Source organism: Hemicordylus capensis, chromosome 2 (genome assembly GCF_027244095.1).
Source record: "Hemicordylus capensis ecotype Gifberg chromosome 2, rHemCap1.1.pri, whole genome shotgun sequence".
Lineage (NCBI taxonomy): Eukaryota > Metazoa > Chordata > Lepidosauria > Squamata > Cordylidae > Hemicordylus > Hemicordylus capensis.
The window spans coordinates 32,189,511-32,215,866 of NC_069658.1; the positions used below are offsets into that span (position 1 = coordinate 32,189,511).

The 26,356-nt window shown below is 44.3% G+C and overlaps 1 protein-coding gene across 1 annotated transcript in view; it reads left to right on the forward strand.

Moving 5' to 3' along the window:
- Positions 1 to 260: 260 nt before the first annotated feature.
- PARP8 (poly(ADP-ribose) polymerase family member 8) overlaps positions 261 to 26,356 on the forward strand; it is a 244,399-nt gene continuing 218,303 nt past the window's right edge. The window contains exons 1-2 of the mRNA XM_053300672.1: positions 261 to 405; positions 1,388 to 1,442. Of these exons, the coding sequence (XP_053156647.1) occupies positions 315 to 405; positions 1,388 to 1,442 (146 nt within the window). The 5' untranslated portion in view covers positions 261 to 314. The remainder of the gene's footprint in view (positions 406 to 1,387; positions 1,443 to 26,356) is intronic.

Here is a 26,356-nt window from a genome sequence, read left to right on the forward strand (position 1 = left end):
GGATCTATTGCCAAGCCAGGAGGAAATTGGCAGCCACATCTGGGCGAGCACATCTGGGCATGCAACATCGACCTTTCCCGGATCGCTCAGGGAACCAGAAGGGGGAACAACTGTTCCCCTACTCCTCTTCCTCCTCCTCCTTTTTGCTAACCACCCAGCCTTCCTCGGAGGTTTCCATCTTTTAACTGCCTCTTAACACTGGAAGAGAAGGAAGCAAGCAAGCAACGGAGGGGGGAGGAGGAGGAGGAGGAGGGGGCGGCGGGGGTGGACATCCGAAGGCTGCTCTTTCTTTTCCTCCCCCAGGGATTTAGTTCATGGGGATGTGTTCAAGGCAAGAGCGGATTCAGAAGGATATTGACATTGTGATCCAAAAGTGCAAGGCGGAGAAAGACTGCTTGTTTGCAGGTGAGTTGGCCAGCCTGTGTGTGCTCCAGGTTCTTCCTCACCAACCTCACCCTCTCTCCTGTCCGTTCTAGTTTCTTTCGCCCCCACCCCCGCCACCCACCCACCCCCCAGAATATGACATGTTGATCGGAGGTTGGCTGCCTGCTCAGTGATATTTGATCCTGTAAAAACAGTTGTGGTCGTCCTTGTTTCCCACCCCCCCCCTACCTCTGTTGCTTTCCCCACAACGTGTGTGAAATAAGTGTGCCCCCCTTTTTAGCACAGACCAGTATATCGAGAGACACCTCACAGAGACTCCATCTAGCACCAAAGTGGTGTGGGAGTTGCAGCTGGAGCGTGTGATGTTGTTGGCTTAAATTGGATTGAATACAGAGATCTCGGCGAAGCCGCCCCCCGCCCCCCCCCCGTCTCCCAGGCAGCTCTCTTTCTGATGGACAAGATCCCCCTCCTTTTGTTTTTCATGTGATCAGCAGAGCGAAGCCAAAGATCTCTGCCGGAATCGGCTTCAACCTGTCCAGTGTAGTTTCTCTATGCCTGGAGAGCAGGGAGGTGGTGGTGGATTCCTTGTTCCTTTTAAGGTGAACTTAACAATATTGCCCACAAATGCCCAGCACTGGACTATCTGCCTCAGTGATCTGTATTGCTTTTGCCTCCCTCCTTCTCCCTCCTTCAAAAACCTTGCTATTTTGCTTGTTGCTTTCCTCTGATCATTACTTACAATGTTTGATTTGCCTTCAGCAGGCTGGCTTGTTGCTGCCTGTTGCCTCCACTGACAATGGAAATTCCTCCCGTTGCCATGGCACCGAGGCACTTGTTGCAGGGAGGGTGGGGTGTGGGGGTGTTCCTGCTGTATTGTTGTTCTTATTTTCTGGTTCGGATTAATCCCTCTTCCCATATCCCTTGCAGTCTGGGGGCAGGTGAATACATCAGCCGTGTTGACAGAGACGTTCAACAATAACAATTCAACTCTTTTGTGTTTTAGATTTCAGATACGCAGATTCCACTTTTACTTTCACCTACATTGGAGGATCCAAAAGGTACGGCTGTAAATTAAAATACCTTGTCTTTCTTTGACCCACTGTTGATCCTGTATCAACTTGCATTCAGTAAGTTAGGAATGTTTTTTTCCTCGCTTTGAAGGCAGTGTGAGCTGTTGGTTCCCTGAGTCTTCTCTGAGAAGAAATGTTGACTGTGAACAGGTGTTCACATGCACAGGGATGACACTATATATTTAATACATAATGAAAGTATTCTGTGCAGTGGTGATTAATCACCAGAGACTCATTGATCAAGAGTTCTGCTCTGTGTTGCTTCACTTTTTCCTGTTCTGATCTTACTGATATGCAGTTTATAACATTACAGATTTTTGTCAGGTGTCGTGGGTAAGCATCACTTGAAACCTCCAACTACAAAAAGTATTTTGACCGGTTGGGGTGTAGCAAAAGTGAAGTACGATGGGCATTGTTTATATGCTATATACCTGTGAAAATTCACACCCATACTCACATTCAGCACAATGTAAAGACAAGACTGCAATAAGCAAATAATGTTCGCAGTTCTCCTTGTTAACATCACAGATAATTGAAATCCACATTTCAGTAAAGTTTAATGGTGCACATAACAATAGCTTTAATAACAGCCACATACTTATAATCAGTTACATCTGATTCTCTTTTAAGTTGTTCAGTTTCTGGATAATGGGTTGGTTACAGTAATGGTTGCATATACATTAATAAATCCTTGTGGTTTTTAAAAAGAGCTTTCTACCATGCCTGTTTAATATTTTTATTGCATTGCATAATATGCTCTGTCAGTGGGTGGAGCTGCTTGGTTGCAGGAGACAGGGGCTTTCCAAGTGTTACCCCACTGTCTGGGTTGCATTGGTTTTTTTGCTATATTATTTTGAGACGGATTGAGCTCGGATTAAATCAAGTGTCACAAATAAATCATTAATTTGGAGATGAAAACTGACCTTGGGGATCTGGTTGTAAGAGTTTGGACAGTTTGTATTTGCCTTGTATGTATGAAAGATAGATATAAAATATAATTTAGATCTGCATGGAAACAGAAGAGCACTGAAGCCTGCATGTGAGGTCAAGAGACCAACTAACTTTTTCCTCCAGTCAAAATTGGGCTGTCCATTTGCTAAGGAGAAGACAAGACATAAAGTCAAGATGTAAGGCCTCCTCTCTAGATGAGGAAGCAGCTGGGAGACCCTTTTCGATCAGGAGCAATGATCCAAAGGGAAAGGGTTAGGCACTCAGTTCCCTTCTGTTGCACTGATTGGATTTGTATGCCCCATGGCTGCAGTTCAGGCAGAATACAAGCCCTTCTCCCCAAAAAAGCCATTGGAACACTGATCACACCCTTTCTGGTGTCTTACCTAGTTGGACCCAGAAGCCAATATTCTTCTGGTTGACCTATATTTATGTTCTTCTATGCTGGTCCGGCCACTCTTACAGCTTGATCCTATTCGGGATTATATATTCAATGGACCTAGCTGCTCCCAATGCTGCACAAGATTGGGCTGTTGGTGGGAACACCCTGCTCATGGCCTTTTGAATTTAATATTTAGTTGGTCAACAGCATTTCTGATTGGTCTGTGTTATTCAGGAATTGATAATTGTTCTTTAGAATAATCTCAACCAGATCTGCAACCCAGGTGTGGTTAAATCTTAGGTAAGCTGAATTGCGTAATATTCCAGATGGGAGCCACCCTGGTCCAAAATGCATGGAAACCTTAATCTTACTTCGTACCCATTGACTTTGCGTCAATAGCAGGGCTTGTGTTGTAGCAGTTTTTGAGCATCTTTTTCAAGGCAAACTGGGAAATGCTGGATAGCTCCATGCCATTTGTTTCTTAAAAGCACGGGAAAGCTCAAGAAAACTCCTTGCTGATGCTCCTTTCTGGTGAAAGCATGTGTTAGTGTCAGGAACTGTGGGTCTACTTCCTAGTTCTTAGGACAGGATACCAGAGGCCAAAAAAGGCCCTTCCTTTGTGCTCTTCTAAAGGTAAAATGTGCTGCAGAGTCTGTAGAATACATGAGGGGTTTACCATTGCTATCTCCCACACAGTATGAGATGATGCCTTTCAGCATCTTCCTATACTGCTGCTGCCCGATATAGGTGGTTTCCATAGGTCTGGGAAACATACAGGCTTTTACATAATCGCTTTTACTGCTGCTTCTGTGTGTTTTTATCTGTTGTATTGTTTTTATGTCTGTATTTTATATGTTTTTATATATATATTTAGCTTGATGTTTTATTGCCTTTTTATTGTATGTTTTAACTTTGTAAACCGCCTTGGGGTTGTCTTTTAACGAAAGGTGGTATATAAATGTAACAATAAATAAATAAATAAATACCAGCAGGGATTCAAACCAGCAACCTCTGGCTTGCTAGTCAAGTCATTTCCCCACTTCCTTGCATTTCTGAAGCAGAGCCATTGGTGACTTCTGCTGCTTTGGTACTAGGGCTTTGTGTGACCATCTTCTAGCACAGGAACAAGGGGACAAAAGGTCTCCTTTTGCCAGCTTTGAGTTTAGTTCAGTGCTTCATGTAGCAAAATGTGTTTAGGAAATGCATATCCCCACCCTTAGTCCAAGATTCCCCTGGTGTGCTATGTGTGGGGTTAGGATGTTGATCCACAAAGCAGCCCTCTGCAGTAACATTAGACCTTAGGCTTAGGCTAAAGTCTGGCTCACAGATGCACATTCCTCACTTGATGACTGCAGCATCAAATGGTGACTTTGGAGTCGATACTTTAGCTGTGAGGCATCAAGGGTTGAGTAGTCAAGTGATGCCATATCCAGCATTGTACTTGCATGTGTGAACTGGTTGTGAGTGACTGTGACTGGTGCAAATCTGCCTGTTGAGGGCAGATTTGTAGGCAAGGGTAGCCATAGCCAACCCAACACTTTTGCGGCACATTGCCCTAAAGTGCATGGAAGAGCATGCACTCTGTTTTTATGCTCCAGTGTTCCATAAGAACAGTTCTGGTAGATTAGACAAAGGGCCCATCAAGTCAAGCATACTGTTCCCAACAAGATGTCTCCAGGAAGTCCACATGCCAGAACTGAAGGCAGTAGCCAATAGCAGCCCACAACCTATTGAACCCTTGTGACTGGCATTCAGTGGCTTGAAGGTGGAGCTTCCCTTTAGCTCTCAGAGCTAACAGCTATTGATAGCCCAGCTCTCCATGGATTGGTCTAATTTCACTTTTGATTAGATAGTTGAATCATTGATCCCTTCTTGAGCAAGGCAGTGAAGTCAATACATTAATTATGCCAGGCCTTGACAAATTTCCTTTAGCTCCAGGAGCTTGCCCCAAAACTTAGGAGCCAGACAGGGCAGTCTCACCACTCACTCACAGCCCTCTGTTCAGTGTGGGGACGGATTTGCTCTCTGCTCCATGTGGGAGTGGTCTCTCCACTTTGCTTTCTCCCACCTTGCTTCCTCAGTTCTCCTCCTGGTCATGTCAGCATTGCCTGCTTGGCCAGATGGATGCAACCAAAAGAAGGAGGGAGCAAGCAAGACGGGTCGGGTCGCTATCTCCTTCTCTGGCACCTCACTGGCACCCAGTGAGTTTATGGCTGAATGAGTCCTAGTTCATCATTCTAACTGCTACACCATGCTGGCTCGTCTCATTGCCTGCCTGAGCCAGATGGATGCAACCAGAAGGAGGAGGGAGCAACCCACCTCCACTTTGCTTGCTTGCTTCTCCTCATGGCTGTATCCATCCCATCAGCTGGCTGTGGTGCCATGCTTAAATTTCCAGGCACCATGGCGAGCTGGCACCTGAGAATGGTCAAGCCCTGGATTATGCTTTGTGGGCAGAACTGCTTCCTGAATCTATTGTCAGTCACTTTCTCTGAGTGACCCTCAAGTTCTAATACAGTCATCCTTCAACAACTGTGGGTGTCCCAATCACATTTTAAAGTATCCGTGACTAGGAAATTGCGGCAGGTCTCACCAACTGCGACCCGGGTATCTGCGGTTTGGTGAGATTTGGGGGCAATTTGGGTTTTTTGGTTTTTTTCTGCAATCTCTGGGGCTCAGGGGGTGATTTCCAGGGCACAAGGGGTGATTTTGGGGGGTTCTGAGTTGATTTGGGGGGCTCGGGGTGGTTTTGGAGGCTCAGGGGCAATGTTTTCTATTTTTAACTGTATTTTCCAGTCTTTTCCCAACCACGATTCCCCTAACCTGTTTCCAATGTATTCCTATTGCTCTTCAACCGCGAATTCGCCAACCGCAAGGTTTTCCCAGAACAGAACCCTTGTGGTTGGCAAGGGATGACCGTATAATGAGTGGAGGTGAAAAGCTTCTCTCTCTATCTCTCTTTACTTTCTCGAGATCATACAGCATTTTATAAACCTCGATCATGTCCCTCCTAGTTTTCCTTAGTTTAAACTATGGATTAGCAAATGTGTTAGCCTTTGCTTCTAGGGAAGAGTTAGGCTCTTATTTGGATTAGAAGTAATTCTATTCATTCCAGTGGGATTTACCTTCCAAGAAACTAAATTGGGATAGAAGAAATCTATTGATCTGTGACTTTTTCACAGTAAATGTGTTTAGGAAACACATCAAAGATGATATGACTATGTTAATGGGAATAGGTTCCTATTAAATTAGCATAACTGTGTCTGAATAAGAGAATGCTAGTTAGTTTTGCTATAAGTTTGTTCCAAACAAGGTTTTATATTCCCAGCAGAGGACAAATAGAAATGATCTTATGAAACTGTGATTTAACTGACATTTGATGATTTGTTTTTTAAAAAAGGATAAGGTCGCCTAGGCAACAGAAACAAAGCCCACCTATGCATTTCTGGAAATAGGCCCTGTTGTGTTTGATGAGGCTTGCTTTCAGGAAAGTGCATGTAGGATTGGTGCCACAGTATTGTGAAAATGGAAAGCAAAAATGGTTACTTGCTTAAGCCACGATCCAAAACAAAGTGAAACATGTTTAAGTCAGTTAAGATTTGGTTAAATGTGCTGAACTCTGTTTTGGATTGTGGCTTAATATGTTTGTGTATATTCGATTGTGCATAATAAAGGGCTTTTAAAATTTTGATTTCTAATGGATGAGAATCAAAATCCTAAGTGCTTTCAGATTTCATATGGTGTTGAAATTATAAATTTGGAAGTTTAACCTCACAGCTCAGGTCTCTTAGCTTCAAGCAAGAAACACATTCCAGTAGCATTTATAATTAAATTTCATAACGAGAGAACCTAATGCATTTGCTTTCTCATCAGCAATTTTAAGATGCTCTATACAAGCGATCAATAGCTTAAGGCTGGGGCTTGATGACCTTTCGTGTGCTGTGTGATTTGTCGTGAAAACTCTTTGCAAAATTTCTAATGCGTAGATGGGTCTTGGTGATTTGGTTTGCTTACGTTTTTTTTTTTAAAAGATGTATGAAGTTAAAGGTTGACTATTAGTGATGACTATTACAAGCCAAAATCTCATTCCTTGAACGTATAATGGGTAATGAGCCTTGTACAGCAAATGTAGACCTTGCTTAGAACTGGCTTCCACCATATGCACTTTTGAGCATTCAGAGCACTTAGTATACATTGAGGTCATTCAAACAATTAAAAAACTGTGTTCTACCCGGGTTTGGGAGCTGTGCGTGCTACCAGTTTTCGAGTGTGTGGAAGCAAGGTAGGAGGAAAACCTGAGTAGAAGTGATTGTGTGGAAGCAAGGTAGGAGGAAAGCTGTTCCTCCTACCTTGCTTCCACACAATCACTTCTACCCAGGTTTTCCTCTTACTTTGTTTCCACGTAACTGGAAATTGGGAGCACACACAGCTCCCAAACCTGGGTAGAACACAGTTTTGATTGTGTGAATGACCTCAATATCTCAGTAATCTTTACAACATCCTTGCCAGGTAGGTCAGTTTTTATTTATTTAAACATTTCTATCCGTCCATTCTATCAGAGACCACTTACAATAAAAACATTAACAGTCAATTAAAATTTATTAACAGTATCAAAGCAGCCTAAAGGAAATTTTAAAATGGCCTAAAGGAAATTGAGGAGCAGTAAATAAAATTAATTCATGCCAAAAGTTTCCTTTATAAAGCCATATTTTAGCTGCTTGCATACTTTCCTGGCCCCTGCTGGGGAAGAGCATTCTGCTTGATGCCACCTCTGAAAAGGCCCCATCTTACGTTCCCATTCATGAACTTGTAACAATCAGCAGGGCCTCAGTTGCTGGACAGAGCCCTTGAGCTGGTTCATATAGGAAGAGGTTGCCCTTAAGTTTTCCTTGACCTAGACAATTTAGGACTTTAAAGGTTAAGACCAGCATTTTGAATTGAAAGAAATTTGGTAGTTTGTTACTTTTTAATGTTCAGGTATATGCGTGTTTGTTTGTGTGGATGTGCAAACACATATACACTGTGACTTAATTACTGGACAGAAATCCCATTGAAATTAAGTAGTCATTTACAGTAATTCCTGAGTAGTACTATTGAATACCTTAGTCTGGAGGTTGTGGTTAACATTCATGTTTATCTAAAGAGTGCTTCATATCAGACAGTAGTCTGGCAACTGCATTCTGAGCCAAACGAAATTTCGAAATAGTTTCAAAAGGCAGAATCATGTAGAGCAGGGGTGGGCAAACACGGCCCTCCAGTTGTTACTGAACTACAACTCCCATCTTCCCAGCCACAATTGTGGTTCAGGATGATGGGAGTTGTAGTTCAACAAGAGCTGGAGGGCCATGTTTGCCCACCCCTGATGCAGAAAGTGTTACAGTTGCCCAACAAGGATTGGATGTTATAAGGGCAGGCATTGCTGTTGTCAGTCGGGTCTGGTTTTCTCCAGGTAGAGATGCAACTGGTGCACCACCCGAAGGTGAAAAAAATCTCCTGGCTGCCAACACCACCTGTGCATGCAGCAGTAGTTCTGGAAGCAAAAACACACCCAAACTATGTACCTGATCTGTGAGGGATGGCCAACCTGAGGCTGTCAGGCTGTTGTTAGACTACAACTCCCATCACCCCCAGCCACATGGGAATTGTAGTCTACTGGAGAGCCTTAGGTTGACCATCCCTGCTTCAATGCAACCCTGGCGGATGGAGATCACACACCAACTCTCGGATCAGCAGAACTTCTGACCAACAGAACCTCCGCCTTTTCCGGATTATTATCCCTACACTGCAAATTTTATTTATTTTATTTATTTACTGTTGAATTTCTATACCGCCATTCATTAAAAACAACCCCAAGGTGGTTTACAAAAGTTAAAAACATACAATAAAAATGACAATTAGAATATTAAGCTAAAAATATAAAACAAATCTAATGTAAAAACTATAAAATACAAGCATAAAAACTATAAATAAGTAAAAACACATAGAAGCAGCAGTAGAAATGGTCATGTAAAAGCCTGGGTCAAAAGCCAAGATTTAAGAAGCTTTCTAAAAACTGTGATGGAGTCTGAGGAGCGAATGGCCACTGGGAGAGCATTCCAAAGTCTGGGGGCAGCAACAGAGAAGGCCCTGTCCCGAGTGCACGATAGATGAGCCTCCTTCATTGTAGACACCGGAGCAGAGCCCCCTCAGATGACCTTGTCAAGTGGGCAGCAACCATTGGGAGCAGGCGGTCCCTCAGATACCCTGGGCCCAAACCGTTAAGTGCTTTAAAGGTCACTTTAAACGAACTGGCAGCCAGTGCAGCTCTTTCAGGATGGGTATGATGTGCTTCCACGGGGCAGCTATGGACAATTCCCTAGCTGCCGCGTTTTGCACTAGCTGCAGTTTCTGGATATTCTTCAAGGGCAGCCCCACGTAGAGCGCGTTACAGTAATCGAGCCGTGACATGACTAAGGCATGGGTAACTGTGGCCAGATCTGCCTTTTCGAGAAAGGGACGCAGCTGGCGCACTAGCCGAAGCTGTGCAAAGGCACGCCTGGCCACCGCCTCCACTTGAGCTTCCAAAAGCAGAGCCGGGTCCAGTAGTACCCCCAAGCTGTGTACTTGCTCCTTCAAGGGGAGTGCAACCCCATCCAGAACCGGTAAAATCTCCTCATCCTGATTGGCTCTCCTACTGACCAACAGTACCTCCGTCTTGTCCGGATTCAATCTCAATTTATTAGCCCACATCCAACCCATCATGGCCTCCAGCCCCCGATTCAGGGCATGATTCAGGGCATCCACCGCCTCCCTAGGATCAGATGACAAGGAGAGATAGAGCTGAGTGTCATCTGCATATTGCTGACAACTCAGTCCAAGTCCCCGGATGACCTCTCCCGGCGGTTTCATGTAGATGTTAAACAGCATGGGGGACAAGACCGAACCCTGCGGGACCCCACAGGCCAGTGGCCACGGAGCCAAGCAGTAGTCCCCCAGCACCACCTTCTGGACCCTCCCCCCAAGAAAGGACTGGAACCACTGCAACGTACCTCCGATTCCCATACTAGAGAAGGATACCATGGTTGATGGTTTTGAAAGCTGCCGAGAGGTCCAGCAGAACCAACAGGGACGCACTCCCTTTGTCTAGTTCCTTGCGTAGGTCATCCACTAGAGCGACCAAGGCAGTCTCAGTCCCATACCAGGGGCAAAAGCCAGATTGAAAAGGGTCCAGATAATCCGTATCATCCAAGACCCTCTGCAGCTGGGACGCCACCACATGCTCTATCATCTTGGCCAAGAAGGGCAGGTTAGAGACCGGTCTATAGTTGTCCAGGTTGGAGGAATCAAATGTGGGGCTTAGGCTGAGAGAGGATGGCTTTCTTTCCCTTTCCCTTTCCCTTTCCCTTTCCCTTTCCCTTCCATCCATCTATCTATCTTTTGATTTATATACTGCTATTCATTAAAATAATCTCAAAGCGGTTTACAATATAATTAAACCAATGCATAATTACAATACAAAAATAAAGTGTGCCATCGAGTTGGTGTTGACTCCTGGTGACCACAGAGCCCTGTGGTTGTCTTGGGTAGAATGCAAGAGGGGTTTCTGCCTCCTCCCACGTAGTATCAGATGAGGCCTTTCAGCAGCTTCCTATATTGCTGCTGCCCGATATAGGTGTTTCCCATAGATTGGGAAACATACCAGTGGGGATTCGAACTTGAAACCTCATGCTTGCTAGTCAAGTCATTTCCCCGCTGCACAGATAATATAAATATAAAGTGTAAATATAAAAATAATAGCTCAATTAAAAAATTGCCTACAACTGTGTAATGAGCTGCTGGCTGAGGTGAGACTCCAACCAGGGACTTTTCATTTTGCGTTCTTAGTCACTGTATTGCATTGGCTTCCAGTATGAGCAGTCCCCAGGCACGTATTTGCATGGACTATAAATGGGAAGAGGCTAATTGTAGCGATGGCTGGCAGCAGTTTTCACGACTGTGGCAGCTGGGGAAAGTGTTCTTGCAATAACGATGGTGTGGTTGACCATATCTATCTATCTATCTATCTATCTATCTATCTATCTATCTATCTATCTATCTATCTATCATATTTTATACCACCTGATATGTACATCTCTAGGTGGTATTTTGCTATATAACACAAAGCCGTATCAAAGTTTGTGGAAAATTTTGTGTATCCCTTCTATATATCCCTTCTAAGGTGGATTTGTGAGTGCCCAGTTTACTTATGTCTGTCTACAGAAGGTCAGGACTGTTTCCATGGAGGAAAAGAAATAGCCTTGTGTATAAATGTGTGCCCCATGGATCCACGTTGCAATGGCTTTCACAGTCTCTTGAAGTGAGTGGTCGTGGCCTGCAAGACAGGCAGGTACTCCTGGTGACACCTTTTCCCTTCACATTGCTGTAAGTGCTGGTTCTTTCTAACCCTCCGAACCCCAGGATGCATTGCGTTTTCACAAAAGGAAGGTCAGGGATTACTGTTAAGCATCAGCACTGTCCTTACTGAGCACGAGGAGAAGGAAATGAAACAGTTGCCTATTCTATTCAGGGTTGTGGTCTGCTGAGAGACAATTTTATATCTTTGCTGCCATTGCTAATGGCATGCAGTCTTTAGAAGGTGGACAATACTTGCAAAGTTTGCACTGCAGCTTGTGCTGGACTACAGTTCCCATCATTCCCAGCCACAGTGGTTGGGGATGATGGGAGTTATATTCCAGCAACAGCTAGGGAGCCGAGGTTGCCTACCTCTGCTCTAGAAGGTGGATGTTACTTGCAAATATTGCACTGCAGCTTTGGGTCATCATTGTGATGCTGAAGGCTTTACTGTTTGTCCTGTTCTATGTTGATATCTCACCCATCATGGAACTCAAGGAGGCATGCCTAGAGTTCCCAGGTGATCTCCCATCCAGACACTGACCTGACCAAGACCTGCTTTGCTTCAGCAAGGTGGCTGCTTCATATGCCTATTCAACTCTGGGGCCCCAGCTGTTTTTGGACTATAATTCCCATGATTCCCAGCCACAATGGCCAGGGATTATGGGAGTTGTAGGCCAAAATGTGCAGGAGGGATGAAGTTGAGCAGGCTTGTCTTACACCATACCCTGGGCTTTACTAGTCAGTAGGCCAGTTCAGATGAACTCCATCCCCAGTTCATGAGCAGGATGAGCTCGACCTAACGCCACTGCAGGATGTCCCAACAGTGTGCTCATCTGAATTGCCCCTCTAAATGCGCTCCAATTCGACAGTTTGGATGAATACTCCTCTCATGCGATTAAAGGATGTTCCAACAGTGCAGCAGGTGGACATGTTCTCAGCGCATCCCTGCCCTGAGGCCAGGGACGCTCAGTGAAGCCAGTGATTGTGCTAACTGGCCCAGTGAGATAAAATGAGATAAATTAAGTATTTAAGCGAAATGCTTATTGTTTCATTTAAAATATTTATATCCTATTCCTCTAGCTGTCTGGGGAGGCTTACAGAACAATAAGACAATAAAAACTATGTAGCATTCTAAAGCCATGGGGCCACTGTGGTAAAGGCCCTGTCTCGGGCCCTTCAGGTAAAGGCCCTTCACTCAGTCAGTGGTGAGGCTGGAAGCAGGGCTTGTTATCTTGAATGAAGGCCCCTGACAGATTTGTATATTAACCAAATCTTGTGGTAGCAAGCATGACTTGTCCCCTTAGCTAAGCAGGGTCTGCCCTGGGAGAATAGAAGTGTGAGCACTGTAAGGTATTCCCCTCAGGGGATGGAGCTGCTCTGGGAAGAGCAGAAGGTTCCAAGTTCCCTCCCTGGCACCTCCAAGATAGGGCTGAGAGAGACTCCTGCCTGCAACCTTGGAGAAGCTGCTGTCAGTCTGGGTAGACAATACTGAGTTAGATGGACTGATGGTCTGACTCAGTATAAGGCAGCTTCCTATGTAATGATCAAAACAGGATATTTTTGCATGACTTAGGCCTGGGTTTCCTGAGTGAGTGGCTTTCTCTGCAAGATCTTTAAAGCTAAAGTGTGCCGTCGAGTTGGTTTTGACTCCTGGCCTGGTGACCACAGAGCCCTGTGGTTGTCTTTGGTAGAATACAGGAGGGGTTTACCATTGCCATCTCCGGCACAGTATGAGATTATGCCTTTCAGTATCTTCCTATATCTCTGCTGCCCGATATAGAACCGGCAACCTCTGGCTTGATAATCAAGTCATTTCCCCGCTGCACCAGATCATTAGGAGAGGTCTATCTTTCATCTACCAGTTCATCTGGTGGCAACCTGGGATTGGGCCTTCTCAGTTTTTGCCCCTGGGCTGTGGAACATGCACTCTGTGCATATAACATGTTTAGCATCTTTGGAGGCCTTCAGGAGAGCCATAAAGACCCATCTTTTTATCTTGCCGTTTAATAACATTTAACTGGTTTTAAATGGTTTTAAAATAAGTTCTATATTAATATTTTAACTGCTTTTGTATTATGTTTTGTCTAAATATTTTAAATGGTTTGAATTTTTAATGTAAATCTCCCTGAGATACTTTAGGATGGATGTTGTATAAATGGAATAGAATAGAATAGATAATAATAAACTGATTTGTTTGCCGCCCCATAACAAATTGTTCTCTGGGCGGCTCACAACAGAGGATTAAAACATACAATGAAAACACACAACACATTCAATCATAACAGTTAAAAAAAGGTGAAATGAAAATACAAGATACAGTACAAAGCAACTTAAAAATTCATTTTAAAATTAGTTAAAAATCAGATCAGATCTCAAAATCAGAATGTAAAAGACCTGGGTGAATAAAAAGGCCTTTACCTGACATCTAAAAGAACAAAATGATGAAACCAGGCAAACTTCACTGGGGAGGCTCTTCCATAAATGGGGTGCAACCACCGAAAAGTCCCTCTCCCTGGTAGCCAATTGCTTCTCCTCGTTTGGCAGGGACACCCGGAGGAGGGCCTCCAAGGAAGATCTTAGATTGGGGTTGGGACATATGGGGCAAGGTGCTCTCTCCGGTAACCTGGTCCCAAGTCATTTAGGGCTTTAAAGGTATATACAGGAAGACAGCAGATACAGTATATGAGATATATGAATGGCAGAAGTCTGAAAAATGATAGTAGCCATATCAATTGCAGACTGAAAGCTTGCTGGAAGAGGACTGTTTTGGGCATAGCTTTTTGAATTGGGGTTGATGCACTTGTGGATTAGGAAGAGTCAACTATTTTTGTGTGTGCTAAAAGCTTGGATCTTTCTGTGCTGGTCTCACAGCTGCCCTGTGTATGCTGTGATGAGTGGAATGAGAGGGCAGAAGCTGTTAGCGCCTGTGGATTCTATGGATGGAATATGCACTGATTGTTCATCATGACCTTCCTCAAAACTGCCATGAAGATGTCCTCTAAACCCCCTGAAAGGTGTCAGGATGGCACAATAAATGGGTGGAAAGGAGTTTCTGCTGAAGGCTGGCATTACCATAAGTTAGAGACTTAAGTTAGAGGCTGCTTCCAACTGTGAACTGGAGATGCAATTAAAGAATGTAAAGGAGAGTAAACAAATAACCCGTCGTCTGATAAATCTCTAAAAAAGAAAAAGCATCTTCTGATAATGTGCACTGAACTGGTCCCCCAGTAGCAGTGGCAGGGTAATGGTGCCTTCATGATCCTGGTGTTTGCATCTGCTGCAGAATTCGCAAACATATGATGTATGTAGCTGTGTTTCTTTACCACCACCAGCATCCCAGCTGAGCCACAACCAGATGGAGGGGCAGGGTGATTGAGGTGGGGCATACAGACAGCAGCAATGATGTGGTCCCTGCCCTCACTTATCATAAGGAGCTTGACAGGCTGTTTGTTCTCGATGTCTGATGTTGAAGAAGGGAGATTTCAAACTCATTGATGTACAACATTTTTATTAGGATGGATAATGTTGACTTGGTAAAGAACTGCCTCTCTTGCTGCCAAGACAAATATAAGTTGGTCTTTCTTCTGTGTGTGGTATGTGCAGAGGCGTAGCTAGGGAAAACAGCGCCTGGGGCAAGCACTGAAATAGTGCCCCCCGTGCCCCCGTGCCCCCCCGCCCCCCCAACATACTACATTATACTTAGGTTTTTCCTCACAAGCGCCCGCCGCCGCTGCCAAGCCAGGCCACTGACTGGCCGCCAGGCGCCAGCAAAGCAATGGGGGGGGGGCGCGGGTGGCGCGGAAGGGACCGCTCGTGGGGGAGGGGGTGCCGACGCGCTCCCTTGACTGCTGCAGCGCTGCTGCACCGAGCAGGAAACATTTGTATTAACAAAAAATTAAAAAAAAAATTAAGAAATTTTTTTTTGGTCATGGCGCCCCCCCCCCCACGTGACCAGAAAAGATGGCGCCTGGGGCACGTGCCCCCCCTGCCCCCCCTATAGTTACGCCTCTGGGTATGTGGCTGTGATGGGAATGAAGAACCCTGCATCTCAGCTGCCCTCGGTTCAGTGCATTTCTTGCTGGATCAGACCAAAGTCCAACAAGATACTCAGTTGGTGTTCATCTGTGCTGTTTCATGCTTGCTTTCCCTACTGTATAGGGAGGAGGCAGATGTGTCTGAAATGCTAAAGAAGTAATATTGTCCAGAGCTGCTGGGCACATATTTATTTTGCATAGCAATCCTGATCGTGGCAACAGCAGCAGGCAGAGTGAAGGGCCAGCGTCAAAAGGCATGAAATGCAATGGAAGTGGGAAATCCTTTCCATAAAAAACAAATGGGGGAAAATATCACATGGATGAGACATCATGCCTCTGGGCTAATTCATACTTTCTGGAGAAAAGACAACTATTTTAATCTTGCATTTGAATTCAGCGTGAAACGCACAGAAAAAGACACATGACTGAAAACACAGAATAAACGTGTGCCCAGCAGCATATCAGAAATGCAGTTAGGATTGTGGTCTTAAAAATTAAACATAGCACTGTGACCACATTCTATTATTTTCAGATAAGTGTGATTCTGTAGTCCTATTCATACGTTATGTTCAACACTCATACAATCTGTGTGCAGTGTATGCAGGTACAGATCCATATTTATTATGTATGTATGTATTTTATTTAATAATGACAATGCTTACAAGAGAAAGAACAAGGAAGAACAGAAGAACACTGAAGTTAAACATGAGAATTTGCTGGAGTTAGTGCCTGAAAGAGGAGGACTAGTAGCCATTGATAGACCTGTCCTCCATGAATTTGTCTTAGTCTGTTTTAAAGCCATCCCAACTAGTGGCCATCACCACACCCCATGGCAGAGAAATCCATAGATTAATTATGTACTGTGTGAAGAATTGTGATGTTTACTTCTTAAACCTTGATCTCATCCTTACTCCGTGGAACTCCATGGAACTCAGAGTTGCATGCAAGCCCCACCGCATGTTATCCTCACAACAATCCTGTGAGGAAGGTTAGTCTGAGAGGTAGCAAATTGCCCAAGCTCACCCAGTGAACATAATTGCTGAGTGAGGCTTTGAACTCTGGGCTCCATGATCCTATTCAGCTGCTCAACCACTATACCAGATTGTCTCTACATGACCAGGTCATTGTGGCCATGCAAAATCTTTGATTTCTCTAAAGATGCATTCGTTTGGACCAGAGAGAAGAGCTAGTCTTGTGGCAGTGAGTATGAATGGTGCCCTTTGCTAAGCAGGTTCTGCCCTGGTTTGCATTTGGATTGGTGGTTACATGTGAGTGCTGTCTCCTATAAGGTATTCCCCTTAGAGGATGGGGTGGTAGCTCAGTTGTAGAACATCTGTGTAAAAAATGGGGCTGAGCGAGATGGTTGCCTGAAACCTTGAAGAGCTTTGCCAGTCAGTATACAGTACTGAGCTAGGCAGACCAATGGTCTGGTTTGGTTTAAGGAGGCTTTCTGTGTCCCTATGCTGTCATATTAGCAATAGGATGTAATGAATGAGGAAAGCAAAGGGAGAATAATCTGTTTTTTATTTGCACTTGTCTAAGCACAGAATCTCCGAGTGTTGGTTTGCCGTGCCATCATTTCACATTTAGACCGCCTGTGGATCCCAGCAGGAGGTTTTGGTGCTTGGATCGATAAGAACATCTTTCCTCATAAAGGGTATTGAGCTGCAATATTGTGAAAATTACATGACAATCAGATTTAGACTGGACATAAATATGGGCAAAGCAGGGTGGCTAGTGCTGGAAAGGTTTTGCCCCCCCCCGCAAATAAAGTTAAAGGAGGAGAGAAGAAAATCTCAGGAGGAGCTCAAGTATGTGAATTGCATGGATTATCATAAATAATCCCTTCCCTCTGAGGCTTGACTAATCATTTTTTGGCTGGCTAGCTCTTCGGGCACTGCTTCATTTTTCTAAAACAATCTATGTTCACATTTCTGAATTATTGGAGCCGTTTGACAGGACTGAAGTGCTTGCTGGTTCAGGAAGACTGTAATTAGGAATTTATTAGTGAGGAACATCTTTGCGGGATAATCTAGGCACTAAATATGGAACAGACTGTATAGCCATTTTAATAATTTTTAATTCCATTTTCAGAAAGCTTGCCGACAAGTTGAGAGATGTTTCCCCATAATGTGGGAGGCGCTCAGTCAGGTGTTGGGATGGAAGGAGATTTACTCTCATTTAACGGCTGCTATCGGAATGCGTGAGCCTGCCAGGTTCTTTATGCCTTTTACTGCAGGAATGAAAAGGACATTAGAATTCTAACAGAGATTTGTGATTTTTTTTTTTTAAAGAAAGGGGGAAAAAAGTATTATTTCTGTTGACCTACTAGTTATCTTCTTCCTTTTGTGACATTCAGGCTGTTCCAAAATCTAGCGGACTTTTAAGAGTGCTGATCTGGCATCTTTTTGTCAGGATGCCACATTATGCCCCGGAGTCTGCAGATATTTGATTTGGTTTATATAAAACAAAGGCTTAGCTCATTTGGAAAATACAAAACTACAGAGCTTTCCTCTTAGTTTACGTGCTGAATTCTGACAGTTCTTTTTACTCTTTCTTTCCTTTATTTTAATTCTGTGGATATATAATACAGGACTTGACAAATCCTAGGCACTAGGGGCCATGGTGCCTAGAAATGTAATTGTGTCACCCAGCCTAGGATATTCAGAGGTAATGTGATTTAATAAAATCTTGATTTGTCCCATGCAATCCTGTTTCTGTTCTAAGTATATTGCTTGAAAAGGGGATAAAGCAGCGATCTTCACTATTTTTTTTGGGGGGGGGGGCAATTTAGCAAGCCAAACTCCTCCTAGTACTATGGCTTTCTCAATACTGGAGGGCCTTTTAAAGGAGACAGAGCCCTCTCTTACAGGGAACGTGGTGGGAAGGACTACACTTCCTATCACTCCATGCACACCATTCAAGACAGTGCAGTGGATCAAGGGGACTCTGCTTTTTCTCAAGGAGGCACACATAAACACACACACACACACACACACACACACACACACACACACACACACCCCGTGTCCCCTTTAATATTTTTCATCTGTGTGGGCAATGAGTTTTGTTCTGGGTGGCAGTATCAAGGCAGTCTGTGTGTCCATGCATTCAGAATGGGGCCTTCTTCAACCTGAGCTGGATATAAAATTAACTCAGAAATCTTTGAAGAGAAATATCACATCACTGGAGAAGACCTGTGGTCTCCCATGAAAAAGATTTAGTCCACAACACTGAAGTTCTGAAGAAGATCTTATTGATATTTTTGGAAGAATATATAAACTTTTATGAATACTTGAAAAAGGTATTCGAAACAGCGTTATTACCGGGGTGCTGTTGTTTGCACATTTAGTTCTATCATTTGTTGGACTATACTGTTCTCTTGTTCAGTTCCTTGTTGTTGGGTGTATTGTATGTTTTGCCAGCTAATTTGCCTTACATGATTTATTTATATCACTATATTTAGATGATTACTCTACTTTCACTGTAGCTTATATTTATATATTTATTTGTTGTCTTTCTTTCTGTTATATTATTGGATCTGTCTGTTCACTTTTTGGGTTGTTTAGAGTTGCCATTGCCATTCATTCATTTTGTGCATTTTTGGATAGACTCTGGATAAACTGGTTTTGCAGATTGCCATCCTGTTTTGAGCTGTGGCTTTGGCAAATTAAAATGACAGCCCTTCTCCAGAACTGACTGTTGCTGCTGCAAGAGGTTAGTGCTCATTTGGGTATAATGTCCTGGGCTGCCTATTGGAAAGTGCCCACAATGCAACACACTCCTTCTTTCTGGTCTAAAGTGCATTTGGAACCTTTCTTAAAAGTAATCTTAAAATTACATTTTTTGGTCTATCAAAGGATATATGCATATTCCTATAAATGCACATGGAACCCTTTAAATACTTGGAGAAAAGCCCCTAAAAACTCCCCCCCCATCATATAATTGCCTAATCTGGAGACTGCTGTGATGGTCCAGTGTAGTGATCTTCACCATTTTTTAAACTGGAGGCAGCTTTGCCAAATATCATTCCATGTGAGAGCAATTTCCCACTGTGCTGATCTCTTCACAATACTGTACTCTTTTCTTAAAGAAGGGCCCTTTAAGAGAGATGGAGCCCTCTGTTAAGAGCTGTTTGGGGGAAATGCTGGGAAAGGCTTCACTTCCCAGCACTCTGTGTACACACCTTCCAATAGGGTTGTACACACAGAGGTGCACCTAGGTAATTTTGGAGCCTGGACCTAAATGCCTTTGGAGACCCCACGCTGCAAGTTAAGCATCATTTTTTAAACACATAGGTTCTTGAGGGCACAAACCACACCACCCAGGAGAGACAAGGATTTGGGGGGGCCCAGGGGGTGTGGAGGCCCTGGATTTTGACCCCGAAGTCCAAGGGTAAAAGTGCCTCTGTATGTACAAAACCAGTTTGCCTGGTTCAGTCAAGTGGACCAGGCATGCTCAGTTTTGTGACCATGAATCAGGGGCCTAGCTTGCCTCAAATTTGAGCCAGCTTGGGGGTTCTAAAGTTGTAAAACCCCTTTATAAAAAAACCTACTGCCAGGTATAGCAGTTGCTGCCATGGCCATGGGGGGAGGGGTCTCTGGTGGTTCCCCCTCCCCCTGGTCTTTGAAGGGCCATTTCAGGCATTTCTAAGGTGGCGGTGGCCATTTTGGAGGCTGCTGTGCATGCGCCTTGAGCATTTCTCTGCCACCTCAGAAATGGCCCAAATGGCCCCCAGAATGGGCTAAAACCACCCTTCAGAGACTGGGAGAGGCTGGTGGGGGGGAGGGAGAACTACTGGAGACTCTCCTTCTAGTAGTGTGCACGGACCGGTCCGGGGCCATAGAAAAGGTCTCCGGACCGGTCCGGAATTCCGGTGGTCCAGCAGTTTGGCGGGGGGGGGAGTGTGTCTTTAAGGGGGGCCAGTAGTACTCCCCCCCCACCGCTCTTCCCCCTCCGGCGCTGGACTTTCCAAAAACGTTCTTGGGGTGGCAGAGTTCCTCCCTGCCGCCCCTGACCCCGTCGTTGTCTGCAAAGGGCTAAAGTAGAAAAAGCTGCCTTCGCAGCACGCACGCTTGTCTGTGCTGCTGGTGCGTGCACCACATATGACGTATGCGGGGCGTGCTCGCCAGCGGCAGAGGCAAGCGTGCACGCCGCGACGGGCGCATGCGCGCCACCAACTTTTTCTACTTTAACCCTTTGCAGACAACGACAGGGTCAGGGGCAGCAGGGAGGAACTCTGCTGCCCCAAGAACGTTTTTGGAAAGTCCAGCGCCGGAGGGGGAAGAGCGGCGGGGAGGGGGTAAGTACTACCGCCCCCCCTTAAAGAAACACTCCCCTCAGTGCTGGACCACGCCTCCGTGGTTCCGTGCACATCCCTATCTCCTTCCACAGCTGCGGCAGCACCTGCCAAACATGGTGGTAAGGCAAAGACCTTAGAACTCCTGAACCAGCCCAAAGCCAGCCCAGGGGGTCTGGCTTGACCTTCAGTCCGAACCAGGGACCAGTCGGGCTCGAGGACGAGCCCTCGAGCCAGACCAGTTTGATGTCAAACCGGCTTGAGGATGAGCCAGTTTGTATAGCCCTACCTTCCAAAATGATGCAAGGGCTCCTTTCCCTTAAAGGACCCCTACCCCCTGCCACTCAGACGGTGAGAATGATAATCTCTGGATGGTGCCGGGGAAGCTGTGCAGAACTGTGTGAAACTTTGGCCAAAGCTTCACACAGGTTCAATAAACAATGAGTCCAAGTCTTGCAATTGGCATTGACCGGGTCCACCACTGGCCCATGGGCTTTACAATGAAGAACACTGGTCTAGCCAATTTTGCTATTCCATTTTACTTGTAAGATATTAGGGGATTTAGAATTAGAATTAGGGGAAATTATTTCTGCCTTTGAAGAACTGGGGAAGTGGAACTTTGGCTCCTGTGTTGTAAAAATACTTTGCACCATAGCCATTTAGGCAGCACCTATACAGATGAAGCAGAGTCATCTTGCATTATCCTATGGCTAGTATCCAGCGGAAAGGTGGTACATGCTTGCATATCTCTGGTCCCTGATTCAAAAACAAAAACAGAGGCTGTTGCTGCCTCCACCCCTGCCTTGCCCTGAATCAGTCCATTATGCTGTATATCTGAGCTGCAAAGAGGAAACATGATGTGCCTTAACAGCAAAGGTAGCGACCTCCAGAGTGATTTGGGTAAGGGTTGGCCCAAGCAACAGTGAAAGCACCTGTTCACTTGATCTGGCGTACCACACCGCAGTAGCTCCTACCATCGGGCCACAAGCCAAAACTTCTGAGATTGCTAAACTCCTAGACTTAATTTTTGTTGTCGGGAAAATTCTCTCTTAGCTCTGCACAGCGGCTTTTGACCATGATGTGCTCTCCTCCCTACATGAGCAGAATGATAATGACGATGGGAGTTCCAAGCGTGCAGGGAAAGCCGACTGTCAGGCTGGAATTGGACGGAGCCACTCTTGCAGCTGTGTGAAGCGATTTTTGGCTAGGTGTCATGCCCTAAAGAGATGGCAGATCGCACACATTGACTGATTAAATAACACCGGGCTGGGTTCTTAATTTTTCATTTTAAAATCTGGTTCAGTGATACCAGTGCAACTCAAAAGACTGGAAATATCTGTTTGAATGCTGAAGGCCTAAAAGGGTAAATTGCTCTTCTTGTCAATTTTGGAGTGACCTATGGGTTAGCATTTTACCTACGCTGACATTCTGTTAACCGTAATTTAGAGACAAAGCAGTCTGCAAACCCACTTCTAGCTATGATTGCTAATCGTGGAGTAGCACTAATTATGGTTAACAAAAATGTTAATTAATAGTTTGCTTGGAAACTGAAAGGGAAAGGAGAAGTGTGTGTGTGTGTGTGTGTGTGTGTGTGTAGAAATATGTGGGCAGAGACTTACCTGATTTCTTAATCATTATTTTAAGTGTGCACAGAACCTATATCAGAACCCTGGACAGATCCTTGACTGTCTAAACTATAGGCCCTTTAGCGCTTTTATAGTTAGAAGATCTCCTTCCACAGCAACCTGACAATAAGTAGCTTCTAATTTGCTAATTTCCTCCCCTTTAATGGGAACCTGACAGGATTTTTTAGGACCACCCATTTCAACAGCTTAATTGAATTTACCAATATGATCGTAGATGCAGCAGATCAAGTGTGCTGGCATAAAGAAACCTGTCATCTGTACCATGGTTACCATGGTAAATCAGTTCTTTTAAGGAGCCTCATTAGTCAGGAGAGCTACCATACAGTATTACAGAGTACAGTAGTACCAAAAGGCATTGCATTGCATTTTGTTTCACAGGAGAGGGTTGCGGTTATACATATCGTTTTAAACCACCATCTTTTGTGAGAGAAATAAAGCCTGATTTATTTCCCTAGGCTCTGGTTGCTTAAAGCTACCATCTAAAATGGTTTGTAGTGTTTTAACTTTTGCTGTAACATTCACTTTGCTTTAACTGGTGTTTGATTTTTTGTTATTTATTTTAACTAATGTTTTAACTTTTTCTGTTTGTTTGCTTTGTTGTAAACCGCCCAGAGAAGTAAGTTTTGAGTGGTATAAAAATATGTAAAATAAAATAAAATAAAGTAAAATATCCTGTGGCCAATATAAGGCTATTTCCTAAGGCTGATTGGGGTGGGGGGAAATCGGGATGGGGGTGAGTTTCGAAGAGGAGGAAAATTGGGAATAGCTGTGGGTTGTATTTTGATACAATGAAGCAGGCAAAAAATGTTAAAATAAATAGAATCATAGAATGATAGAGTTGGAAGGAGTATCTTTTGCTGTCTAGTCTAACCTCCTGCTTGAAATGGAAATCTAGAACTAGAACGACTCCAACAAATGGCTGTCCAGCTTCTGCCAGAAAACACCCCCCCCCATGTGAGAGCGTCCACTAACCCTCAGGTGATTGCTTCATTGTGGAGTTTCTCTTACCATTAAGAAATGTATCCTAATGTTAACCCAGAATCTACCCTCCTGTAACTGAAGCCCATTAGATCTACGACTACGTTTTGCCCCTGTCCCCCATAGAATTTAGTTTAAAGAACGTATGATCAGGTTTGTCAGGCTTGTGCCAAATACATTTTTGTGCATTGTCTCTATCTTTGTGAGTTGTATCCGTCTGCTGCCAGTAGGAGGTAGGGAATAAAATAATGTTGTTTATGGGTTTGTAAGCTCCATTGGCTGCCTCCTTATAAAAAAAAGAAGGGTAGAAAGAGAATAAAAACCTTCTGAGGTAGATGAGGTGGAAAGATAATTTATTTATTCATTTTGATGTATATCCTGCCTTTTGGCATATAGCCACAGAATGTAGCTAACAAAGCCCAATATAAATGCAATTCATAAAATAAGCCAAACTAGTTAAATGAACAATAAAAAACAAAGCAGAAGCATAGAGTCAGCAACAGCAATACCACTACTAATAAATAATATTAATAATAAAAACCCTTAAGACAAACTTTCCAGTAGAATAGAATTATATACGCCTGTTGCTGGTGAGACTCTTGTAGGTGGTCTGCTCCAGCCTGCTGCCAATGGCAATGTGTTCTGTTGTTACATAGAAACATAAGGATTCATTCATTCATTCATTTGATTTTATAAGGATTTGCCTTACACTGAGTCAGACCCTTGATCCATCTAACTTAGTGTTGTCTACACTAGGCCTGCTCAACTTAGCCCTGCCCCCCAATGTGTTTTTGGACTACAACTCCCATAATGCCCAGCCACAGTGGCCAATAGCCAGAGATCATGGGAGTTGTAGGCCAACATCTGCAGGAGGGCTGGAGTAGCCCTGGTCTACACTGTGGCAGAGACTCTCAGAGGTTTCAGGCAGGAGTCTCTCCCAGCCCTACCTGGAGATGCCAGAGACTGAACCTGGGACCTTCTGCATGCAAAGCAGAAGCTATGTCCCCATCCTCTTGTGGAATTGCTTCTTCCCCCTGTTGAAGATCAGCTGTTTAGTTGCTCCTACTGTTAAGAGGTTTTTCTCCTATGTTCAGCAGAAATCTATCCTTCTGTAACTTAAGCCTATTCTATCTTGCCTGCAACAAGTCTTTGTCCTCAACAACAACAACAAATATTTATATACCGCTTTTCAACAAATGTTTCCAAAGTGGTTTACATAGAGAAACAACAAACAAACAAACAAACAAGATGGATCCCTGTCCCCAAAGGGCTCACATTCTAAAAAGAAACGTAAGATAGACACCAGCAACAGTCACTAGAAGTACAGTGCTGGGAGTGGATAGGGCCAGTTACTCTCCCCCTGCTAAATAAAGAGAATCACCACATTAAGAAGGTGTCTGCCCAGTTAGCAGGGTGTGCTGGCCCTCCAGGTATCTGAGGAGTGCTCTCTTGTTCCCTCTCAGTCTTTTCCTGTTCAGGCTAAACTTACTCAGTTCCTTCAACTTTCTCCTGTAGGAATTATTTTCCAGACTCTTTACCATCTTCCTTGTCCTCCTCTGAACCCCTTCCAGACGTCAGCAAAACAACACAGCACAATACAGTAGAAGAATCAAAAGGAAACCCCTCAGAAAGCTCTCTGGGATAAAACCAACTGCACCTGACATCAGAAAGCCAGCAAGGAGGAGGGAGCAGTGTGAATTTTAAGGCAGCAAAGACCTTATTCTAGGATGGCTTCGCACAGTGGCCTACCAAATGAGTGTCATGGCAGAATGGTGTGATAAGCTTGGACTTTTCACATCCAGGCCTAACACTCTAGCCCAGGGATGTCAAACTGAGGCCCTCCAGATATTGCTGGCCTACAACTCCCATCATCCCTGGCTACTGGCCATGGTGACTGGGGATGATGGGAGTTGTAGGCCAACAACAGCTGGAGGGACACAGTTTGATACCCCTGCTCTAGCCTCTGTCGAACCAGTTTGAAACTAACTAAATGTGATCTCTTTTCCCTTCTGATTAGTTTTGTTTATGATGGCTATTGGCAGTTCACTCTAAAATATGGCTCAGGAGTTCTCAAACTTGTTTCCCCAGATGTTGGACTACAATTCCCATAATCCCCAGCCACAGTGACTGTTGTGGCAAGCTACTCTTGGGGAGAAGAGTTGGTATCTATCTATCTATCTATCTATCTATCTATCTATCTATCTATCTATCATATTTCTAGCGCCTGATATAGAAATCTCCAGGTAGTATACAAGTTATAACATAACACAATATAAAAACAATATAAAACAATTAAAATTCACAAAACAGGTAAAAATAATCTCAAAGAGTAAAAAACATTCAATTTCAGTTAAAAGTCTGGGAAAACAGGTACGTCCAATGTCTTCCTAAAAACAAACAGAGAAGGAGATGCTCTTATTTCAGCAGGAGCATATTTCAGAGCTCCGTTTTGCAGTAGCGGACATGAATTGTCCCCTTTGCTATCTGCAGTATGCCTTGATTTGCATTTGGATGTGAGAACCATCTGCTGTATGATATTACCCTTAGAGGATGGGGGCTATAGCTCAGTGGTAGAGCTTCTGCTCTGCGTGAACAGCCCTGCTGGATCAGGCCCAAGCCCTATCTAGTCCAGCATCCTGCTTCACACAGTGGCCTACCAGATGCCTCTGGGAAGCTCACAGGCAAGAGGTGAGGTCATGCCCTCTCTCCTGATGATGCTTCCCTCTCCCTTCTCTCCTACTGATGCATGTAGAAGGTCTCAGGTTTAATCCTTGGCATCTCCTGCCTGAAGCCTCAGAGAACCGCTGCCAGTCTGTGAAGACAATACTGAGCTAGATGGACCAGTGATCTGATTCCGGATAAAACAGCTTCCTGTTAGAACCCGTGATGCAGCTTGTTTCTTCTCTTCAATGGGTGTCAACTTTATATGTGTAATAGCAGCTCTCCTATAGAGAAAGCGAAAGTTTTGCCTCCATCAATAGTCTTCTATGGTACAAGGAGCAGCCAACTGGCTGCATACCGACTTCTATCCACTGCGGTTACCTTTCTCAGTCCAAGTATTGGTTAAATATTGTCAAATTAATGGTCAAGTATTTAGAGCACTGATGTATTAGAACTGTAATAAAGAGAGAGACTAATGCTAATTACAAAAAACCCAAGTTAGTTAACTGTCATGATGACAAACTACTGTAACCAGCTGTTATTTATAGCTTACAGTGTAATGCAAATATAAACGTATGTGA